At 39.6% G+C, this 23302-nt stretch overlaps 1 protein-coding gene across 1 annotated transcript in view; it reads right to left on the bottom strand.

Moving 5' to 3' along the window:
* tmem163a (transmembrane protein 163a) overlaps positions 1-23302 on the bottom strand; it is a 58896-nt gene that overhangs the window by 34114 nt on the left and 1480 nt on the right. Inside the window, exon 2 of the mRNA XM_026144680.2 lies at positions 17382-17501. Coding sequence (XP_026000465.1) covers positions 17382-17501 — 120 coding nt within the window. The remainder of the gene's footprint in view (positions 1-17381; positions 17502-23302) is intronic.

The following is a 23302-nucleotide window of genomic DNA, read 5'->3' as shown; positions in this document are numbered from 1 at the left end:
CTTGGGCTGCTGTGACCATGACCCGGCCCCGGATAAGTGGAAGAAAATGGATGGATGGATGGATTCTGTTCTAAATCTAGTCTTTTGTTAAGGGATGAATAAATAGCCTGAATGCTAACATTAAAGGGAAAACTGAAGGTCGAGTATTCATCTACAGGCATTTCATCCACTGTATAAATGTACTGTAGCTAAAAACTGCACCTTTGCAAAGAGAACATTTTAACGTACTATTCATTTCCTGAACCACTCAAACTACTTCTGAATTCACCACTTACTATCATCAATGCTCAAATCAGTCTTTATATAACTAGATTTTTTCAAAAGAGATAAAACTCCTGAACTCTTATTCCTGGAAATGGAGGTACCACTAACATTCACCAGCGTTGCTCCAGCTGCTCCGTGGACAACAAGATAAGCTATCTCTGTCCACATGTTGTGAACTTTATCAGCCCTTTACTTCTTCCCCTCTTTATCCTGTCACCTACTTATCTTCATATTCTCTATCTGACTGCACTTCCTGGCCCTTGTGTGTTCTCCCATGCACAACTTTGTATTCTGCGCTAACATAACCCTAACAGGTCTAAGCCAGAATGATGAAGGAAGAAATTGAAATTACTCTGCAGAATGAAGATAAACGACTTGCTCGTTCTTTCTCGCATTCATTTCCTCGCTCCCTCATGTCTCCAATAGTATTTACCTGTTCCACCAGCTCAGTGGTATAGCCTCAATAAAACATTCATGCATTAAGGGGAAAATTAGGCTTTCCCAGTCGCTTTTCCCTGAGGTCAGCCAAGTCAGCATATAATCTGTTCCCTGGAAACAAATTGCAGAATGAAGAACCCCCGGCCTGTTGGTAATGGATCCAGTGCAAGCATCAGTTTACCATTGATCACACTGGACCTGGCTGTTGGGTGTTCTTGGAGCTCTCCTGTTTGTTCCACTGTGTTATCCCACTGCATGAGGAAAGAGGGTATCTAGTATAAGAACGCATATAAAAATGCACTGCTGCTTTCATTCTCACTACTGAATAAAGTGAAAACTGTTATTCTTACTCTCCTCAGATCAATCAAAGCAATTTGTTGAATTTCTGATTTTTGTTCATAACCAGTGAAGTATGTCAACATGCCTGGATCACTTCAGCGATTTGTCCTTCACTCTGTAGGAAACAACAGTAAACTTTTTGAAGGTTATTCAGTGGTGATAAGTGTGAAACGTAAAGTCCTCACAAACGTTATGAATGTACTTTCAGTGATGTACCAAACATGTTAAATGTTAGATTCTGTGTTTTGCAATGTATATGAGACATAAATGTAATTTTGCCTGTGGCCTGTGATGTTAACTACATTACATGGACATAAAGTATTGAGCCACACCTCTCTGAATTCAGATGTTTTCAGTCCTATTTCCATATATGTATGAAAGCAAGCTGCTAGTCATGCAATTTGACTTTGCAAAAGAAACTGTGGTTCTTAAGGCAGATTTCCAACAGTCTGCTGACTCAGTAACTGCAGAGTCCCAGACCTCCTCTGGCATTAACATGAAAACAAACCTGTGCGTCAGGAGCTTCATCGCATGGCCGAGCATATCCTGTAGGTGTAAGGTGTGCAGATCCCGCTGCTTTTGTCCATATACTGTAGACTGTTTCAATGCCAGTTAAATAGACACAATCCTCCTGAATAAAACGCCGCTGAATGGCACTTGCGGTGTTGCTCAAAGTACCAAAAAAAATAAACGTGAACATCTCAACAGCAATCGTGACTCAGTTACTCAATAAAAGCATTATTGTAAGGAGTTTCACATAAGAACTATTTTCTGTCTATTGAATTACACACAGAAATTCAAACAGACACGTGCAGCTTACTAACATCACAGCGCAGACAAAATTAAGACCATTAATCGTTATATTTTCCATGTTGTCACAACTATTACATGCCGATGCATGCTTAGGAGATGTTGTTGGGTAGAAAGAACTTTTCTGCATAAGAAATGCTAACGATGGTCATGGAAATGCTGTACAGAGAGATATGAGTGATATGGCACGCTGAGTAGACTTTGAGAGTCATTTAGTGACTTTGTCCTCTTCACTCCGTGTGGGACAAGGCTTATCATCATCTATCACAAGTGCTAAGCTGTTCCAGGACCAGAGATGGGCAGTACTTGTAAACGCGTTACTAGTAACTTGATTACTTTTTTCGAGTAACGAGTAAAGTAAGGGATTACTATTGCAAAAACGGTAATTAGATTACCGTTACTTTCCCGTAGGAACGCTGCGTTACTGCGTTACTAAAACCGTGATTGTTTTGCGAGAATGTCTCATGACAGTGACGTAAGCGAGTGCGACGTTCGTGACAACAGCTGTGTGCAGATCAACAATGGATCATATATCGAGTGCGGAGAGAGTATGAGCGTGCAGCGTTTAAAGCGTGGAAGTACTGATCTTACTTTGAGTTTGATTCCATAAAAAGTGACAAAAACATTAGTGTCCGCTGTGCGTGGGAAGAAAACTTCTTTTTACAGCGAAAAAACCCCTAAACTTCCAACAAGCACCGAGTAGCTACGACGTAATGGGAAACTCACAGAGAAACTCACGGATTCTTCCACTGACCGCGGCACACCTGCACCAGGGTAACCCTCCGCCTACCCCACTCCTGCTTTACAGGTGAAAATAGAGCAACAGGACCGCTGAGTCTTTGACTTTATTTATTTTCTGCTGTGTTTTACTTGCATCTATTTGAAAGACTGAGTGTAAACACAAAAAATATTTTATTTTATGTGCTGGAATGTGCAGAAAATAGGTTTAAATGTTAAACTAATTTCTTCCAGTCAGAGAATGTTGCATATAATTTAATTTTTGCTTGATGACTAAAGTTAAAAGATTAAAACTAATAAAACAAGTTTTAAAAAGAGACTTTTCCATTTGATTACATTTTGTATGATGATGATGCAGAAAAAGTAGAATTGGTCTGAAAGATCTATCACTTTATCACCTACTCAGGTTGTAAATCGTGTTTTTAAAAAGTAACTAAGTAATTAATTACTTTTGAAAATAAGTAATCAGTAAAGTAACAGGATTACTTTTTTGGGGAAGTAATCAGTAATTAGTTACTGATTACTTTTTTGTCCAGGACAGTCAAAAGCCAACTGCGGCCCCACAGGCTGCAGGTTGGGCATAGAGGTTACAACCCCAACCTGTAAGAAAACCTTGTCTTACAGAAACCTAAGAGCCATTTAGCTCCATTATACTTAGGAGGATGTAAATGCATTTACAGTGGGTTGTTTCAATGTGAGTTCACCAATTTAACTGATATTAAGTTCAATTCAATTCAATTTTATTTACATGGCGCCGAATCACAACAACAGTCGCCAGCTAAAGCTGCTACAAAGACAACCCCAACAACTCCATCAGACGACCCCCTATAAGTAACCAATTGGTGAAAGTGGGAAGGAAAAACTCCCTTTTAAGGGAGGGGCGGCCATGTGCTGCGACCAGTTTGGGATGAGGGGAGGAGGAGGAGATAAAACTGTGCAAGGTAATAACTAAAGATTAAATGTGGAGTGGTGTATAAACACATAAAAAATCATAAACAGAATTACAGAGCAAAGTAAATATATGCAAAAATTATGATGTGAACCTGTAACTTAATTAGAAAATGATTGTCATTCTTCTTCATCCTCTCTCGTGGACTCCAGAGTATTTCATTAAGATGTGTGGTTGATGTTTTGAACCATTAGGAAGAAAAAAAGCAAACTTCCTCTGCTCAGCACTTGAGTAGCTCACATGGGATTGAACACAATGCTGCCTCCACTTGTGTTACAGGCCGATTAACTGAGCTGTCATTAATATTTAACGATATTCACAGGACTGCTTTTCTCATGCCTAGATCACATGCAGCTGCACGTGACGCAAGACGTCGAGCCAGGAGGTGAAGCTGTGGGCCTCAAACACAACGCCGCAGCGAATAAGGACAAATTAGCTCCTGTTAAGTCTCTGCATCCTAACCACCGGTTTTCTGTTTGTATATTTATTTTCAGCGCATACCTGCTTACTCGTGTTGTGAAATGCTACACCCTGACGCTGTACTGCAACCACACCGTGTGACTAAAACGAAACATCCTGAACACACTTTCACTTTCTCTCGCAGTCTCTTCTGACACTTTCTTTTTTCTGATCACACTGCACCACCCCACTTCTTTGGCTCATCAGTGAGGTGCAAAAATAGTCAAGTGGTGCTGACTGATAAAAGATGGTGTGAGGCTGCCTAGAGAGGCTGTCCTATAATTATGCTGCAGATGGAGAGTTTCTGACAGCCAAGCAAATACACAGATAAAACACTCCATGGCTTCTGATAAAAAAAACGCCAACCCAGAGTTCCCTGACGCACCAACAGGAGAGGAGAGGTGTGGCAGAGAGGTAATTTTACGAACCCGAACGAGCTGTTCACCATCACTGTGGAGTTTTCTGGTTTGCAGTGTTTGACAACAGTGGAATCAAACTCATTCAAATATTAAAGGTGTGTGCCTAAACGTCAGTTTGCCTCAGCTGGAAAATAAAGTACCTCTTACTCTGCGTCAGCCCTGCAGCATTGTTAAAACAATTTCTCCTGAGCCGCGGATCGATAGTGCACTGTTGCTACAGTGAGGTAGGATATCTTCTGTGGCTTCATCTTTAAAATGGCATCAGGAAACTTTACATATCGGCACAAAGCAGTGCCTGTAAGTAATCCAGAAACAGCACCTCGACCAGAAAGATAAACCTGAGACGTTAGTGCACTCACAACACTTCACCTCTCTCTGCACAGATTTTTAGACTTCATACATCCTTAAAAAACTGGAGTAAGGCTTATTCTTACTTCACTTCCTGATTTGAGCGGAAAAATATGTTAAAAATTAACTTCAACAAACTCTATTTGCCATTAGCGGATAGAGTCCCATTAGCCACATCAAACCCAGGAGGCAGCGTGGTTGTAAAACCTGATTAATGTAGTGTGAAACCTAAACAGAGGCCTGTTCAGCGTGACTAAAAGGCTGGGATGGACAGGAGTACCTTGACAACACTGGAAACAGGTTTAAAAGGTTATTACAAAATGCCACCATTTGTAGTTGAGGAGAGTGCAGTGAGTTATACACAAAAGGCATGTTTGACTTATCAAATTTATCTAATTACTTAATCTAGTTTTTTTTTCTTTTTTGTGATTTGCTCAATGTTTCCACGAACAAATTTCTGCATTAAAAGGAATTGAATGAGAGTGAGAAGTTCATTTCTCTGTGTCTGTTTTCATAACAGACACAGAGAATAACTTAGCTCAGAGCCAACTGACGACTGAAGTAGTTTAATACACCGTGCATGACCACATGGTATCCACTGAACATCAAGGGTTTGTAGGAGAGCACAAGGGTGTGCATACAAAAAGACACGCACACGCTATTGTTCAAAGGACTCGTACATAAAGTTACACAATGAAACTAAACAAGTGCAGCTCAAGCGTAACAATCCTGGAAGACGACCATTTATAATGACGAGCAGAAGTTCAAAGTATCAAAGCGAGAAAGAAAGATGCTTTGAAAGTGGCATAGTTGCTGGTGCTACACAAGCACGTCGGAAAATTTCAGAAACTGCATAAAACCCCCATAAAACTCTTGTGTTTATGGAGAAATGTCCAAAATGTATCCAGTGAGTGAGCAGTTCTCTGGGCAAAAATGCCTCGCTGTAGCCAGAGGCCATGAGAGAACAGCCAGACTGCTTCAGGTTGAGGGCAAAGTAACTCTGACAAACACTTTGACTTATTTTGATTCACAGCCAAAGTATGCAGAAGAGCATCTTTGAATGAAAACATGTCAAATCATGAAGCAGATGGGCTTCTGCAGCAGAAGACCACACCAGATGCGACTTCTGATAGCTGAGAACAGGAAACTGAGACTACGTCCACACGTACACGGGTCTTTTTGAAAACGGAGATTTTCCGTTTTCGTTTTAAAAAATAATCCCGTCCACACGTAAACGCAGAAATGAAGGAAAACGCTGCTATGAACATGCCAAAGCAGCAGGTGGCGATATATTCCTAACCGTGCAGAAATGTTGGCCAATCAGAAGTCTAGAAGCCTCGGTGGGAAAAAGTAAACAAAGCTGGGGCGTAGAAGCAGAACCGAGTCGTATGTGTGGAGGGACAGTAACTGTGTGTGTATATATAAGCATTTAAACACTGCAGAGAGAACAATCAACAGTAACAGTATTGTAGAAATTCATTTCACCGAAACAATAACGTGGCGCACACTGTGACGTCAAAAAATGCGCACACCTTTGACGCTGCGTTTTCTCCGTTTTTCTCGTCCACACATAAATGCAAAAACGGAGTTTTAGAAAATATCCACCCTGGCCGGAGTTTTTAAAAATCTCCGTTTTCAGTGACCGAAAACGCCGTTTACGTGTGGACGAAAGGTGCAAACGCATAGAAAAATCTGCGTTTTCAAAAATACCCGGGTACATGTGGACGTAGCCTGAGACTACTTGCTTCTGCTCACCAGAATAATAATAATAAAATAATAATACATTTTATTTGAGGGCGCCTTTCAGAAACCGAAGATCACCTTGCAAGAGAAAAAATAAGCAAATAATAAAAATAAGGTAGAGTATTGGAAATAGGACGAAAGCACGGCTCCATCCTGCCTTGTATCAATGGTCCAGGCTGGTGATTGTTGTGTAACGGTTTGGGGGATAGGCTTTGGTACCGGCTGAGCAACATTTAAATGCCACAGACTGCCAAAGTATTGCTGCTGAGCATATTTGTCCCTTCGTGACTCTAGTGTGCCCATCTTTCAGGACAAAACTCAAATGATCTCAACAATAAGTTCACTGTACTCAAATGATCTCTGCAGTCAGCAGATCTCAGTTCAACAGAGCACTTTTGGGATGTGGATAAACACGAGATTCACATCATGTATGTGCAGCCAACAAATCTGCTGTGTGATGCTTTCAGGTCAGCGTGAGCCCAAGTCTCTGAGGAGCTTCCAGCACCTTGTTGAATCAGTGCCATGAATAGTTCTGAAAGCAAAAAGGGACTAGACTTTCTGGGTGTTCCAGTGAGGACAGCACACAAACAGAAGCACTACTGCGGGTTTTGCCCTGATTTACTAATAGATGTAGTAAAATTACCAAGGCTCATAAAGGAGAAAAATGTTTTAAAAAGAGAAACAACTGCTGTTCTGGTTGGAGGGGAAACAGTAGGACTGTGATTTATACCTCTGACATTATTCTCAGCCTAGTAGAGAGTTCATAAATGGCTTTGGAATTACAGAAAGGCCTGAGTATAAATACATACACCGCCCACAGTGTGATACATACAGATTTATGCACATGTAACTAAACGTCCAGTCAGTAATGATTAAGAATCGACTTTGAGCATTAAAATGATCAAATCCTTGACATTAGTGTGAGCATTTCAGGACAAGAGAGATAAGAGAGATCTTTATTATTACTCTGTAAGTATTTGCACTGATTCTACTGCTTTAAGACATGTATTAATAACCTCAGCCTACATCATGCGGCGTCATGTTGGGATGTCACACCTATATGTGCGCGCTTATGTACAGTGGGCCTAATTGGTCTGCAGACGCTTGGTGTTGAAGAGGAGGAGGGGAAATGGGATTGAAGCATCTGGTGTGAGAAACTGCTGATAACAACCTCAGTGCTGCAGTCTAGGATCTTCAAAGAGTGCAGATAGCAGGGGATCTGTATATTGTGACAGTGTGGTGTAATAATGTGGTATCCCTGCACTGTGTTATGCACTGTGGCCATCTCCCTGTACAACGCATCCACTTAACACACTGTTTGCTGCTACAACTACACATGTTTCTTTTCCAAATATTTATTTATGAGTGACTTATGTATGTATGTATGTATATATATGTATATATTGTACTATTCTTAGTTAGCGTATTGTCTGTCTTGTCTTAATGTTGGTTTAAAATGGAGCACTGTAACAAAAAATAATTTCCCCCAGGGATCAATAAAGTATTCTGATTCTGATTCTGATTCTGATAGTTTTCATTATAAAGAGAAACATGGCAGCTTACAAGTGCATCTCACTCTTAAAGCCTTGTGCATTAACCCAAAGTAATTTTTTTTATTATTATTAATTTGTGTGTTTTTTATAGAAAAAACACACAAATTAATAATAATAAAAAAATCTGTAACTGTAATGAAGAGCAGTTAAAGAAACTGCAATAAAAGCGATAAGAAATAAAGAATATTAGAGATATTTTAGTAAGAACCAACTCGCTGGAATATTTTTAAATGGTGTATTTATATTTGCTATTAATGTCACTTTCTTTGTTTACATCATTGGAGTCTCTCGTTTCTGTTGTTAGTTAGGTGCTGTCTCACTGCTCAGTTCAAGCTGTTTAAGCTCGCTTGGTAACCCATTCAAACCAGTGCAAACAAACCAAACAGAGCTCATACGAGCTGCAGTAAACCCCAGAGATCCCATTGGCGATTAGTGAAGACTTACCATTGGCCATGGCCAGCAGCTATCAAGGGCAAAGGACTAGTTTTCTGCGTGGCTGTTGCAATTTACAGAAACAGATATTGTTTAAAAGCTAATAAAAAGCCAAATGACTGTCAGATAAAAGCTGATTGACTTCAGCTTGTATTTCAACAAACATGTTTCCTCATTTGCTCTTTATGAAGACGGGAAACAAGTCTGTGCAAGCTTGATTACTCAAGAGTTCATAATAATAATAATGGACTCCAAAAAGCTTCTGTCTGTGCGGAGATTTAAAGCTAGATTATGCTATTTATTTATAATATTTAGTCCAGATTATATGATCTGCAATTTTAACAATTATAAGAAGAAGTTGTTATGAATCTGAATCTTTAATGAATCTCATAAGTCAAGAACACTGCAGGGGCCACGAAGTGATGCATCACACAATAGAAGCTATGCAGGACAGCCGCCGTAGCGCCCCTGTAACCTTACTCTATCCCTGAGAAGTCAAAGTACCCTCGTCCCCATTCTGCCAACAGTAAGATACACCAACCCGCTGAATGCAGAGAATCCTACACAGAGCAGTTCCATTCATAGTATAATTGATAGTGAATGGTTAAGAGTCTCAGCACATGCCATCAAATTATGACGCGCAAAGAGAGCATTATCCTTCTCACAACACAACACACAGACACGGCAAATAATGGGACGCTTGACATTTAACAAGATTAGCATTTCAGCTAATCTGTGGCCTTAGCCCAGTTTGCTACTCTCCATTGTTTTACTATTGTCTGATAATCAGAAGCACCTGAGGAATGATGAGTGTAATCACTAAACACTGCACAGATACGGAGGAACTGAAAGCATTAACTGTGGAAAGGAGTATCTGTGATTTGACCTGATATGTTTATAATTTACACGGGTATAAAAATAATGTTTAGGAGAAGCTGCTGAAGACAAATCTATTTATTTCTGTTTCCTGCTGTCTTACTCTTACTCTGCTATATTTATAATTTCACAGTATTTTAGTAACATTCTTCCTCTTTTATGTCCTCTACTTCACATCCTGTCACTACCGCACCACCACATTTCCTTCTTTCTTCTTCCGTCTTTCTAAATCTTGCTGAAAGCATTAACTGTGGAAAGGAGTATCTGTGATTTGACCTGATATGTTTATAATTTACACGGGTATAAAAATAATGTTTAGAAAACAGTAATTTGAGGCAAATTACACACTTCAAAGTCCAAGTACATCAATCAACCCTAAAATCCATCTTTTAACATAATAACAAGCTTCCATTCCAGCATTTGGCTCATAAGTAGACAGGAAGGCTGAAGGCTCAGAGAGTTTAGATTTAGCCCTAAAAGTGGTGACTGGAGGGGAAAAACTCAACGATCACTGAAATGGCTCTTTTGAAATTACATATTGAATCTGTAAATGTTTTATGAGTTAAACAAAAAAACAGACTGAACGAACGGAGCTCAAACACAGATGCAGAACGCAACACCTGCAATCTGTTCACATTCAAATAATGCTTTCATTTGCACCTTTGTGCCGGCAGAGGTAAAGGTTTCGTAATTATTTAAGTAAAGATCTTGTTTGATCATATATGATCAGAGTGAATAAAATAGATTAGTTCCAGCAGAAGTAGAATATACGGCACTTGAACACCCAGAACACCAACATAAATAAAAAATAACTTGATGGGTGAGTTTAAAGCGTTCTTAGATAAACATATACACACACACGTGCACAGAGGTGTACTAACAGGCACATTTCTTAGTTCTGTCTGCGCAATACAAAATTCATGATCTGAATGAGCCCACAGATGGCTGCCAATTTCATACCCTGACATGCTTTTTCTGAACATTATGTTCATCTGTGCATGCTTTTCATTGTGCAAGTCCAGCAAGTCTGCAAGTACTCGAATTGGAAAAAGTTATTCTTTCGGGACTGAAAGCCGGGACGACAAACAAGGAATTTTTCAGTATTTATTCTGAGCCTAAAAAGACAGCAGCGAGGATTATACAGTCCATAGAAGTTGTCCTGTCGTGGCATGTGTGGCATAATATTTCTGACACATTTAGCACTGACAGACAGAAAAAGACGACTGGCTGACGCTACAATGACACACAATGACCATTTGGACCAGGAGATTAAGCCTCATCCAATTACTAAACTCATCCAGTAATCACATAAACAATACACATCTGGGGGGCTACATAAAAATAGAAACTCCTACCAAGTCCGTGTACGATAATGGGAGCGAAGGCAAAACAAACAACAGCAACGAAAACGCCAATAGAAACAGACTGCAATTGGGAGCGAAGGTAAAACAAATGAATAAATGATTGTGTTTTCTACCCCGAGGCTCCGTGGCGACAGGGGTGGGGTCGAGTTTTCAAGTAAGGTGGAGGCAGAATAAAGGAAATAGAACATGGCGAGTGGAAGCTTCTGAAGAAAGAAGGTCTGGGTGGAGAGGAAGAGGAGGAAAAGTAGGAGGTGATGAGGGCCTGGGGGAGTAAAGTGCAGAGAGAGGCAAAACTGGAGCAAGAGAAGGAGGGAGGAGGGAGAGAGATGTATATTAGCACGCCTGTTTCTGCAGTGACTGCCTGGATGTGATAAATGTCCTGCAGATAGCAAACAGATATCGTACAACTCAACACAAACGTCACTTTTTTACAGACTCTGCTGTCTGTGATTTACACTTTCAGTCATTTATTCTTTGTGATGGTAACATGAGATCTATAATGATAGTGAGGTACTAATGAAAGCGTCAAATGAAACATGAAATTCATGAGGTTATGACTGAATCCTTACAGGAGGTAACACTCCAGCAGAAGTGTTAAAAAAGCACAACTTAAATAACTACCAGCCACCGTTACACATTTCTGCCTTAGCTACAAATGTGGATTCATGTCGAGCACCGTCTGTTCAGATGGCTGCGTGATTCACATCACTCTATGAAAGGTTGTCATTATTCTTTGTTTATTTTAGTGTAAATAAATTTTATTAAAAGACCAACGTCGTCAGGAGCTGTGTCTGTGACCCAGCATTTTGAGTTTATTTTATATTTTTGATTTCTTATGTTATATTGGAAATATGTAAAGTTATTGTGCTATTTTTTTAGTTGGGCTTGTGTTGTGTTGTGTTTAGTCTAGTCTAGGTTTCATCTATGCCCCTGTGTTTGTGAGTCTTTTCCTGTCTTCTGTGTCCGTCTGTCATGTGTTTCATGTCTACATTTCTCCAGGTTTCCTGTTTTATTTTGAAAGTCTTATATTTCCATGTTCGTTGTGTTTAGTTTTACTTTCCTTTGTGGCATCATGTTTATTTGTGTCAGCTGTGTCTCCCCGTGTTTCCACTTCCCTCATTATCCTCCTCTGTATTTAAGTCCTCCTTCTGTTCTTTGGTGGGTTTTCTGTTTGTCTTTATGTCACAGAGTTTCTGCTTCCTACTGTTCGGGTTCATGCTCAAACTCACGTTTGGATTATTTCACAGTTACGTTTGTTCCCGTTCAGTTTCATGTTCTTGTCGCTCATCGTAGTTTTCACAGTCTAGTTTTCCCAGTTGAGGTTTTCGTTTTCGTTTTCACTCCATAAAAACACCGGCGTTCTCTGGCCGTGACAAAAGTCTTGTTTTTTTCTTACACATGTTTCACTTTAACTGCTGAATTTTTTAAGAAGAGATTTTCTGAAAACTGGACACCACAGTGCTGTCAAATTTGCTTAAAAAGGAGAACATTTTTTAGGGAGGATCTTAAGCTATAGATTTAACACATATTGTCGTGGTTCTACGACATATTGTCGTAGAACCACGACAATATGTCACAAAACTAAAAAGAACCACGACACAATATGTCTTACTCTTACTCTGCTATATTTATAATTTCACAGTATTTTAGTAACATTCTTCCTCTTTTATGTCCTCTATGGTAAATGGTAAATGGCCTGCATTTGTATAGCGCTTTTCTAGTCCATAGGACCCCAAAGCGCTTTACACTACATTCAGTCATTCACCCATTCACACACACATTCACACACTGGCGATAGCAAGCTACATTGTAGCCACAGCTGCCCTGGGGCGCACTGACAGAGGCGAGGCTGCCGGACACAGGCGCCACTGGGCCCTCTGACCACCACCAGTAGGCAAACACGGGGTTAGTATCTTGCCCAAGGATATTTGGCATGCAGCCAGGAGGCAGCCTGGGATTGAACCACCGACCTTCTGATTAGTGGCTGGCTCTACTTCACATCCTGTCACTACCGCACCACCACATTTCCTTCTTTCTTCTTCCGTCTTTCTAAATCTTGCTTTGGCGTCTTCTCAATCTCAGCTTTATTCCCCTTGGCCATCCTCCTGCTTTAACCCTCTTTTACTCATTTCTACCACAATCTTCTGCTTGCTCAAAATTTAAATGGCTGTTGGCAACAGGCCTGATTGATCTCGTGGCTGCCTATTAGTGTGGAGGCCTATAGCCTGCTCCTAAATGTCCTAGAGGCACTCTGAAAATCATTCCTGTTGGTGTGCACTCAGTCCCTACTCTGAGCGTGGAACAGCTTCTCAGTGGACTGCCTAGCAAGCACCATAAAATGTACCATATGGCAGAAATCCTCTAATACTAACAATTCACACGAGAATCTTTAATCAAAAACACTAGAAGGCTTTATATGTTTATTATATGCTGGTTGATGGCAACACAGAAAAATCAGTTTTCTACTTGAAGGAAAGGTGTGTGTTACAGTCACGCATGATGCAAAAACACCTGACTTTTACATGTAAGCCTGCAGTTCTTGTCTCCAGTCATAACAACACATCAACATAATTCTCAGTCCACAAAACTAAAAACTAAACAGTATGTTTTCATACATTGTGCATCCATTTTCAATGAATACAACAAAATTAAGACTGGAGTAGAATTGATTTGATGCTCTGTGCGTCATATGAATACTGTACTAAACTGCATCTAATATTATTTAAAGACTCATATTTTTACATATTAGTCATGTATATTTGTGTAGAGTGAAAAAAATGAAAGTTGGAGAATGACAAACTACTGTGAAAACTTTATTTTTTCAATACTTATCTATTTTATCTATTTATTTTATTTTAAAAATAAATTTTCATTGATTTCATCATCCTGTATATGAATATCAAAATACTTGTCCATCTATCAGTGTGATTACCAAGATATAAAGGAAATGTTGTCGTCATCTTCTAGTTTCCTGTGTTTCTCAGTCACCGAGTTCATATAATTACCTGCTCACACTCTGCTGGACAGCTTAAAGCACAGAGATGTTCCTGCTCCTTTCTCTTCTGGTGTGGTCTGTGCTTTCTCTCTCAGTCTGATATGTCTGATAAAGCCTCAAAGACTTGTACCACTTTCACAGGTGAATACCTAACCACAAAAGGCAGCTTCTCAAGAGAGGTTGCAAGCTCACCCAGAGCAGCCAATCATGACCGAGACATTCGAGAGTCAATACAATTGAAAGTAAAGCAGAAGAGGCTTGCAGTGAACCCTTCTCATTTCTAAATGTTAAAGTGCTGCTAAAGGTCACGGAAGGATAGAGGATTATTGCAGATTTCCACAGAGAGAGCTGAAGACAGAGAAGAAGAGGAAAAGGAAAACTAGAAGGGCAAAAGCTAAAAGGCTGGCAAAAACAGGATCCAAAAACGGAGTTTTGTTTAAACATGTCCACTTCAGGAAAACTCATAAAAGCTATATGACAGTAGATATTTTGCTTGTGACAGAATCAAACTATCTTTTGCCTTTGCCAGCAAATCACAGAGAGGGAAAAATGAGTAAGGAGGGAGATATATGCTGAGAAAACCCATGAAGATGAAGTAAACAAAGCAGAGTGTAAAGAAATACGTTGACAAGATGTAAAACATAAAAAATGGAAGATGGTGGGCCTGAAAGAGGGAGAAACTAGGGCACAAGCAGGAGGAAACGACGCGCTGGTATTCTTTAAAGTTGAGCCATCGCAACCACTAAATCCCCAACGCCGCCTGCCAGGACTCATCACGCCCGGTCCTGCCTCGTCCCCTGGCGCCATCGTACCTTCCAGAGCTTCATTCATTCGTCCATAGCCATCTGCCTCTCTTCCCTCTACTGCAGGTGGCAGGAGAGGAGGTGGAGAGCAGTGCATTCATACTTTAATTTTCTGACCAAGTTCCCCTGACTTGTCTTCTCAGGGCTGCGTTTAGGAGACGTGGAGGTAAGCGCATCTACACATCTGGGTACCTTCTGCTCTCTTGTTCTTGTTTTTCTCACTCTCTCAGTTTAGAAGTTCATTTTTTAGTGGGTCATCCTGTTCTTCTGCTGAAGTCTCTGTTCTCTGTGCTGAGAGTCAAACAAAACACACACACACACACACACACACACACACACACACACACACACACACACACACCATTCTACATTTCGCCTCTTTCTCCTCATTCATCCCTGCACTAGCTTCACTCTGTGAGCTGTATTAATTCATGCCAGCATTGACAATATAATATTTATTTTTTTCTCATCTTGGTTTATTTTTACACATAGAGGTTGTTTTTTTTTTTTAAATGCACTGAATGCTGATTACTGTGGGTCTGAAGAAGAAGTGCTACTCGTATCCAGATTTCATCAGCTAATTAAAACTGTGTTTTAATTACGAGTTGATATCTGTATTATAATATCCTTTTAAATATAGGTAGCGATTTTAGGACAATCTGTGTGGAATAATCTATTCAGCATGTTTTGAGGAGCTATGCTAAATGACCAACAACAGCACAAACGAGAGCAAAAATAACCCGTACTACTGGATGTTGCATGAAAGACAGACCACACCGTCCTCCTCCCCTGCCACCTTCTTCACCTCTTTGGGGATGATACCTGCTGGCCATAACACGAATATTCTGTCCAGTGTCTTGTGAGTGTGTCTTCAGGTCTCCTCCATGTTATCTCACATTATCTTTAAAGAGAGCCCAAAAACTCTTTAGAGGAGACTTTGTTTGCTAAATGGATCATTATCCATAGCTAAGGACCGAAGCACATTTTTACCAGTAAATCAACAGCTTTGTCTTTGGGCTTCACTGTTTTAGCTAATCACTGCAGACCCTGCCCTGGCCCAACTGTTGCCCACTTCGTTCGTCCAACACTCATGAGCAAGAATGCAAAACACTGCTGCTTATTCACTTGAGACACCAGCTCACTCCAAACTGGAGTGGACAAGCCAGCCTCCACCAAAGTGGAGGTGCTAATTCTCCTCTCTACTGCAAACCCCATCTACACATGTAGCTCCTGCTTGGAAAATGAGCTTGTGCTTCATCAGTATTTACTTGAAAAGACAAAAGGCTTGAAAAGGTTGGGACACATCACAACTTGAATCTTAGCAGAATGAAGAAGCAACAACCCCTTTGTCACTGCAGACTGCGCCCTCACACATCCTGTAAGTCATAAGACAAGAAACTGTGTTGAAACTGTTGCACGCAATGTGAAGAACTTCCAAAAGCAAAAGCCTTTTTGTTCAAATCAGATGAAGTGAGTTTTAACTGCTGAGTGTGAGTTAAATAAGTAGTTAAAGAGGCATGAAGACAGTGGAATAGTTATTACAGCTCTCAGACTATATTTACTTCCATGTTAGACATTATATCGCTTACAAAGGCTTCGAGGATAAACCTGAATTTTGAAAAAGTAAACTTCTGTCAGACTTTATTACATGATTTGATGCTGACAAATTAGTTTTAAGCCGTGTAATTCAGAGATTATGAAATTACTACAAGTGCAGCAGAAACAGACGTAACCTCTGCAGTCTAGCTATGATGAAGAAACTGTTTACATCGAGCTTGCAGAATAATAGTCTATTTATGCCGAATCCTCACTTCAGTTTTTGTAAACAAAAAGGTTTATAGTGAAATTACAGCACTGTGCAAAAAGTCTCAAGCAACCCTAATTTCTTTGTATTTTGCTTCAAAACAGCCAGACTGTCTATGGACATTGGCTCCATGAGTGAACATCTCATTTTCATTTCAGACAAATGGTTTGTTTGTTTGTCTGTTAAACACATTTAACACTGACTTATGAATCATGAAGCATAAAAAAGACAACAACAGAAAACAACAACTCAAATGTTTGTACGGTGATCAAAGCCTGTAGCTAAAAATTCAAGCAGTTTCACAGCAACTCCTGATGTTTTCTTTGGAGCAGTAATGTGTTCAGTGCTCCGTCACTTGGACTCTGGTGTTATATACAATAGCTATGAATTTCTCCAACACAACAGCTGACAGAACACATCTGGTGAATTAATATCAGTCTTTGTTGAACCAAACACGCAGCATCAAACCAGAATTTCTGAATTAAAAAAAGGACAAACTGCTACAAAACACCAGCAACAAACAACAAAATGTAGCGTTTAAAATCAATTTCTGAGATTCAATCACTTTATCATGTCAGCACAGGTATCAGACGCGCTCTTTGTGGTCATACACTCCAGACATGTGTGATCTGTTCATGTCCATTTCAAAACAGTAGCAGATGAAATGTGCTGGGCTTCAATTTGCTTCACTTTTATAACTGGGAAAGCTTTTAGAAATGCTATGAATTTAGCGTTTAAGCGCTTTAACTACGGAATCACTGTTCATTCATCAGCACATTTTTTATGGCTTGGTATGTTAGTCACATCGTTTCTCCTTTGTGTATGGTTTGGTTAAATCCAAAGTGCTAAATGGGATCTTTGTCATGAATTAAACCAGAAAAAAAAACGTTTTAACATTATACAACTAAGTATTTCAATCCTGAGTCTTTTCCAACTCCTTATGAGAGGGTTTTTTTTTTTTTTTACTTTAATGTGAGTTTTGACAGTAAAGTGAGAACTAAACAGCTCTATAGTTGCTAAATATGGCAAAAAATAGCAAAGTCTCACTGAAAGCTGCCACAGCCAGAATAAGAGTGACGACGATGGAGAGCCAAGACACCCAGAGCGCCTTCTTCCTGTAGTTCTGTGCTTCATGGGGCTTCAGGCGCATGCTGCTCTCCAGGAGACCTGCAGTCAGACACATAAACTCTGTTACAAGGACAACTCTCTCTTTTTTTGTCTCTGGTTTGCAAGGTTCATTTAATGAAACACTTTGTGATCAAAGGTAAAGTAGGTGGCAATCTGAGTTATTAATACACTTAAAAAGGCATTCAACTCTCTTTAACCCTGAGTAATTAGTTTAGTCTACTGAAAAAAAGCCTAAAGGCAATCATGTGTCTCTGAGTCCCACAGAGAAGAAGTGTTAAGATGAAATCTTGAAGATACAGAAAGATATTCTAATATAGTTTAATTCAACATTTTGCGCAAATAACTGGACTCGGGGTGTTTAGTACAGAGCGCTCAATGTAATAAAGGTTTACTGTGATCAGTAGAAAAAAAGAATAAAACAGAGCAGCTATAGCACAGTATGCTGGAGTTTTCCACAAAACTACCCGCTTTGTTTCAGGTACACTTTCAAAAGGGTGTCCGGTGGAAAAAAACTCCTGGGACCACTGATGTGCCCTACTTTTCCAGTACATCCTTGTATAAGAAGAATCTCAGATTTCCTTCAGTGTGAAGGAAGGTCACTGTGAAGATCCATTTAAAAAGTTTCAGTGCAACACCATTTATAATGACTCAACTCCAAATGGCCCGGCAGACGTCTTCGTGGGTAATTATTATTGTCTTCTCATTCTATCACCTTCCAAGAGAGCATTAGAGGTTCATGGAATAATCTGGAAACACTGAACGGTTAACCGCAGCTCGTGTATGAAACACATCAACAGTGTCTGATATTCACCTTTCTTTTGAACCTCAACAGCACCCGTATCACTCCGCCACCAGCACTCACAAATTCAAAGCGTACGGACGCAGTAAAGTAGCTCCTGACTTTTAGTGTTAATATCATTGTTATTGTGTTATTGTAAATAACTAAAACTAAACTAAAACTACATTTAGACATGAAAACAACAACTACACTTGTGAAAAAAATGTAAACTTACTGAGACAATTTTCTTAATTTGAAAAAACTAACTAAACTAAAATATTGTAGCGGCATTTGTTAGCTTTAGTATTTATTAGTTTCATAGAAATGGAATAAATAATTCATGTATTTTAAATAAATCAAACTGTGATATTTTACAGCTTTATTGGACGGATTTATCAGGCAGCCCACAGACTACAGAGATGTGGTGTTAAAGAAAAAGAGAATAACTCTTGGTCTAGACATTCACATGAATTTCAGCCCTGCTGTGGTGTGAGACTTCCTCGCCTGAAGTCACAGACTAAACAGCCCAGATTCTGGACTGCCTGAAGCGTTTTCATTGTCATGAAATGTGAGGATGGCTCTGCAGAGTCATGCATTATTTATAAGTCTGAACTTTTACATCCAAAAGCGATTGTAAGGCTGTTTTCTTTTTTCTTTTTTTCCTGAAATGTGTCCTGGGGACTGTCACAGTCATCACAAAAACAAGTTGAGAATAGAAATTAATAAAGGGAAAAACGAGTAACTGTCAACCTGTGAACTCCCTGAGCCAAATGTTTGGAATGCAACTTGAAATCAGCTTTTGAGATTTGCTTTAAAATCGTCATTAGATGATAGTTTATGCATAATTAGTTCATATTCTCAGTTATTACTGCGATATTAAGAAAAATGTATATTTTTCCCACGCAGTAACACAGCTCTGTGTTTAGCCTTTATTGGAGCTGAGACTTTATTCTTCTGGTCAACTCCAATCTAAAGGTTACAGTGGTCACAAGCTCAAAACTCCCTTTAAATGGCAACACAGAACTGCGTCACAGACGAGGGAAAATCTGCTGATAAAAAGCTGACAAGTCATAAGATCGTTTCATAAAGTGAAAGTGGTTTTACTAAAGGACACGCCTGATGGCTGAACTTGTCTTCAGTGGTGCCAAATTAGAGAAAGAGGAGAGCTATGTTGGGGCTCAAAGATAAAAAATCATCTTTGAAAGAATGATGAACATTAATGCGGTCAGACTGAGCAAGCGCTTTGGTGAAATCCAGAACTGAATTCAAAATCCTGCTCCTCACATACAAGGTCTTAAATAATCAGGACCCATCTTATCTTAATGACCTTGTAGTACCTGATCACCCTATTAGAGCACTTGGCTCTCGCTCTGCAGGCCTACTTGTTGTTCCTAGAGTATTTAAAAGTAGAATGGGAGGCAGAGCCTTCAGTTTTCAGGCCCCTCTTCTGTGGAACCAGCTTCCAGTTTGGATTCAGGAGACAGACACTATCTCTACTTTTAAGATTAGGCTTCAAACTTTCCTTTTTGCTAAAGCATATAGTTAGGGCTGGACCAGGTGACCCTGAATCCTCCCTTAGTTATGCTGCAATAGGTGTAGGCTGCTGAGGGACTCCCATGATGCACTGGGTGTTTCTTCTTCAGTCACCTTTCTCACTCACTATGTGTTACTAGACCTCTCCTTCCCACTGTCACCAAAGTGCTTGCTCATAGGGGTCATATGATTGTTGGGTTTTTCTCTGTATGTATTATTGTAGAGTCTATCTTACAACAGCACCTTGAGGCGACTGTTGTTGTGATTCGGTGCTGTATAAATAAAATAAAATGAAAGTTGAAATAAAAATTGGTGACAGTAGGAATGAAAAACTCCCTTTCAACAGGAAGAAACTTTCAGCAGAACCAGGCTCAGGGAGGGGCGGGGCCATCTGCTGTGACAGGTTGAGGTGAGGGGAGGAAGACAGGATGTGTAGAAGAACACCAAATGTTGTTTACTGTCAATCTGTCCATGTTTTAATGAATTCAACTCAATTCCATTTTATTTATATAGCACCAAATCACAACAACAGTCAAGGCGCTTAATTGGATCCCTTCAGATTCACAGAATACATCACGCCGCACATACCCTGAGTACATCCAACAGACTGTCAAATTTCCCTTCAGTTTCCACAACAGCATCATGTTTTCAGAGAAGCTTGTTGCTCAGCAGTCTTTGTTACAACCACATTTCAGAGTCGCTAAGTGACTCTTTCGCCACCGATGCCGTGACGTCAAATCAAATTAAGTCCATTACTTTTATTTGACTTCCTTTTTTAAATGAGACCTCTTTTCTTTTGTGAGTCTCCAGCTCACCCTGCACACAGGCTTTTCTTGCTGCCACCTAAGGCTGTTAGTCTTACGTGGGTGCAGACAGAAGGAGACAAGTCAGATAGACCATACAGCAACTCAGATATAATCCCTCACCAGATTCCCACCAGTGAAAGTTACCAACTGTTCCAAATAAAGCTTTGGTTTAGTTTCCAACTTGGTCCAGACTATACAAAAGCAGTTTGGACCCTAATAGAGATAAAGATTGTAAAACTATGTCTTTCAAAAGATACATTATAGCTTCAATATCTTTAATCAAGACAGAAAAAAGCCCCCAGTCTGCATGTAATTAGTTTATGAGGACTTAAACTTGATGTATTAAGTGTTTGATATCTTTTATGGATCTCGCAACAATAAGTTACTGATCAGCATCAAACTTGTGTTTGTGTTATTGCAAAGTATAAATTACAAAGTATAAATTTGTCACCATGAAGGGGAAAACAGCAAAACTCCACCTTTTTTGGTAACACTGTGACGCAGAAAAAAAATTATCCCGTGACTCATCGTAACTAATCTTTTGCTCTAGCTGCAACAGATTTTGTTTTTAAGGCAAATGATCAAAGGAAACCAGAAGAGTCACATGGACTGTGCAAAACGGGAGATGGAAATCATCTGGACGACTGCCATCAGAGCAAACTGTGGTTTCTGTGTAATATCATTGGGACAAAGATCCATAAAAATGACTTTAAACCAAACATGCATGGTTTATCAACAGTTGTAAAAGACCAGCTAAATGCTACAATATCAATGAATCATGCTATATGGCCTATTTTATTTTATATTTGTTCTGAAGAAACTTTTCTTACAACCTGAGCTGAATGTGTTGTAAACAAGGTGCAAAGAGTGATTTTCTATGGATATTGTATAGTGCCTTTCCATTCTATTAGAGCACTCAAAATGATCATAAATTGCACCAACATGAAGTGTCTTAGTCAAGTGCTGAGCTGCTTCTAGACTACCCACTAGACCCCTCTCTTGAGTTTGAGTGGAAATGTATCAGCTTGAGATAGACACGGTAATTAGGAATAACTTGTATTGATTTTAAGTGACTTTAAAAAAGGGGGCAAAATTACCCATAACAGAGTCACCGGCTCTGTATATACTTCAGTGCAAAATCTTACTAAGTAATACACTGTTTTATAAATGACAAATAAAAATGACATGTGTTTTTTTATTGTTTACTATCAGTTAAAAGATAATATAATAATAACATCGGCTAATCAGTTAATAATTGGTTTGTAAACCATCTGTGAACATTGGATTTATGGCATTTATAAAATTGTAACTAACGTTGCAAAACTTAAAATAGTAAGAAATGCTCTTCAGTAGCTCTGTGAACGATGTTTGGTAATTTAAAGTTGAAACTGGTGTTTTTTCAATACTTGAATTAAAGACAAAGAGTAAAACAGTGAAAAAAGTAAACTCAGTTAAAACCTTAACTGGTTAGTTAAGGTTTCAACTGAGTTCACTCAGTTAAAACTGAGTAAACTCAGTTTACTCTTTTACCCTCAAGTCTTTTTAATTGTATTTTTATTTGCATCCTTTTGCGACTGAATCTGCATAACAGTGAGAACCCTTAATCAGACATTTACAGCTCTAATACTTTATTCAGCTCATTACATTTTTTATCATTTGCTACAAAATATCACAGCAATTGGTGTTTGACAGCTGAAATAATCTTCCCCTACCTCCCACAAATAGCAGTGTGTGTGTGTGTGTGTGTGTGTGTGTGTGTGTGTGTGTGTGTGTGTGTGTGTGTGTGTGTGTGTGTGTGTGTGTGTGTGTGAGAGAGAGAGAGAGAGAGAGAGAGAGAGAGAGATACTGAGGGGGAAGTGGGACAGCATGGTAAATCACTTTGCTCACATGATCTCCAGCTGGGGGATCAGACAGGAGGCATGTGCTCAACATCTCCTCGTACTCTGACTCACACACAAGCTTGTGCGCACGTCTCTCTCTCAATGCTCAACTCCTTCACACCTTTCTCTTCTAAAAATGATGAACATCAGCCACACAGCTCAAACAGCAGATTACACATCTCCCATATGAACACATACATGAGGAAATACAAGAGAGATACTCCTGAGAGGGGTGTGACAAAACTGCTCCTAACCTTTTGTAACCCTGCTGTAAGCCTTACTATCATCGGTCATCAATATGTGCACTGTGTCATGTGTACATCTTCATTAGTAAGATAGATATATAGACAGCATTATTACAGGATACATTTATCATTTATGCAAATCAGAAGTGTGAAGACAAAAAGACTGGGGGAGGGGGGGGGGGTGAACGAGAGGCTGTGAAAGTGAAAAATACTGAATGAGTGTGTGTGCATGATGTACAGCAGCAGTGCTTAAACCACCATGCATCTGTTTCACTCGTTTCTTTGTTTGTTTATATGAAGTGTCCTCTTTTTTCTCTCCTTACAGATTTTTAATATTGCTAAAGTAATTACTTTCATTTATATCGCCTTGTTTGTTATCATGAGCGGTACCACGGCATTGTAAACATATCCCCACAAATTTATAGTCCGTTTTTGCAAGAATCTAAGACCTGCTGTTTGGGTTCATTGCAACAGCGCCCTCTAATGGCTGCAGTTATAATCAAAGGGACAGCAGTTTAATGCTGTGGTTGCACAGCCATCGAGTCTGCACAGGATGGAGGTTAAGGTTGACAACAATGACACTAGACACAGAAGACTG

The sequence above is a fragment of the Astatotilapia calliptera genome, chromosome 16, assembly GCF_964374335.1.
Source record: "Astatotilapia calliptera chromosome 16, fAstCal68.1, whole genome shotgun sequence".
NCBI classification, from domain to species: domain Eukaryota; kingdom Metazoa; phylum Chordata; class Actinopteri; order Cichliformes; family Cichlidae; genus Astatotilapia; species Astatotilapia calliptera.
The sequence above is the reverse complement of the archived record's forward strand: the minus strand, read 5'-3'. Positions and strand labels throughout refer to the sequence as shown.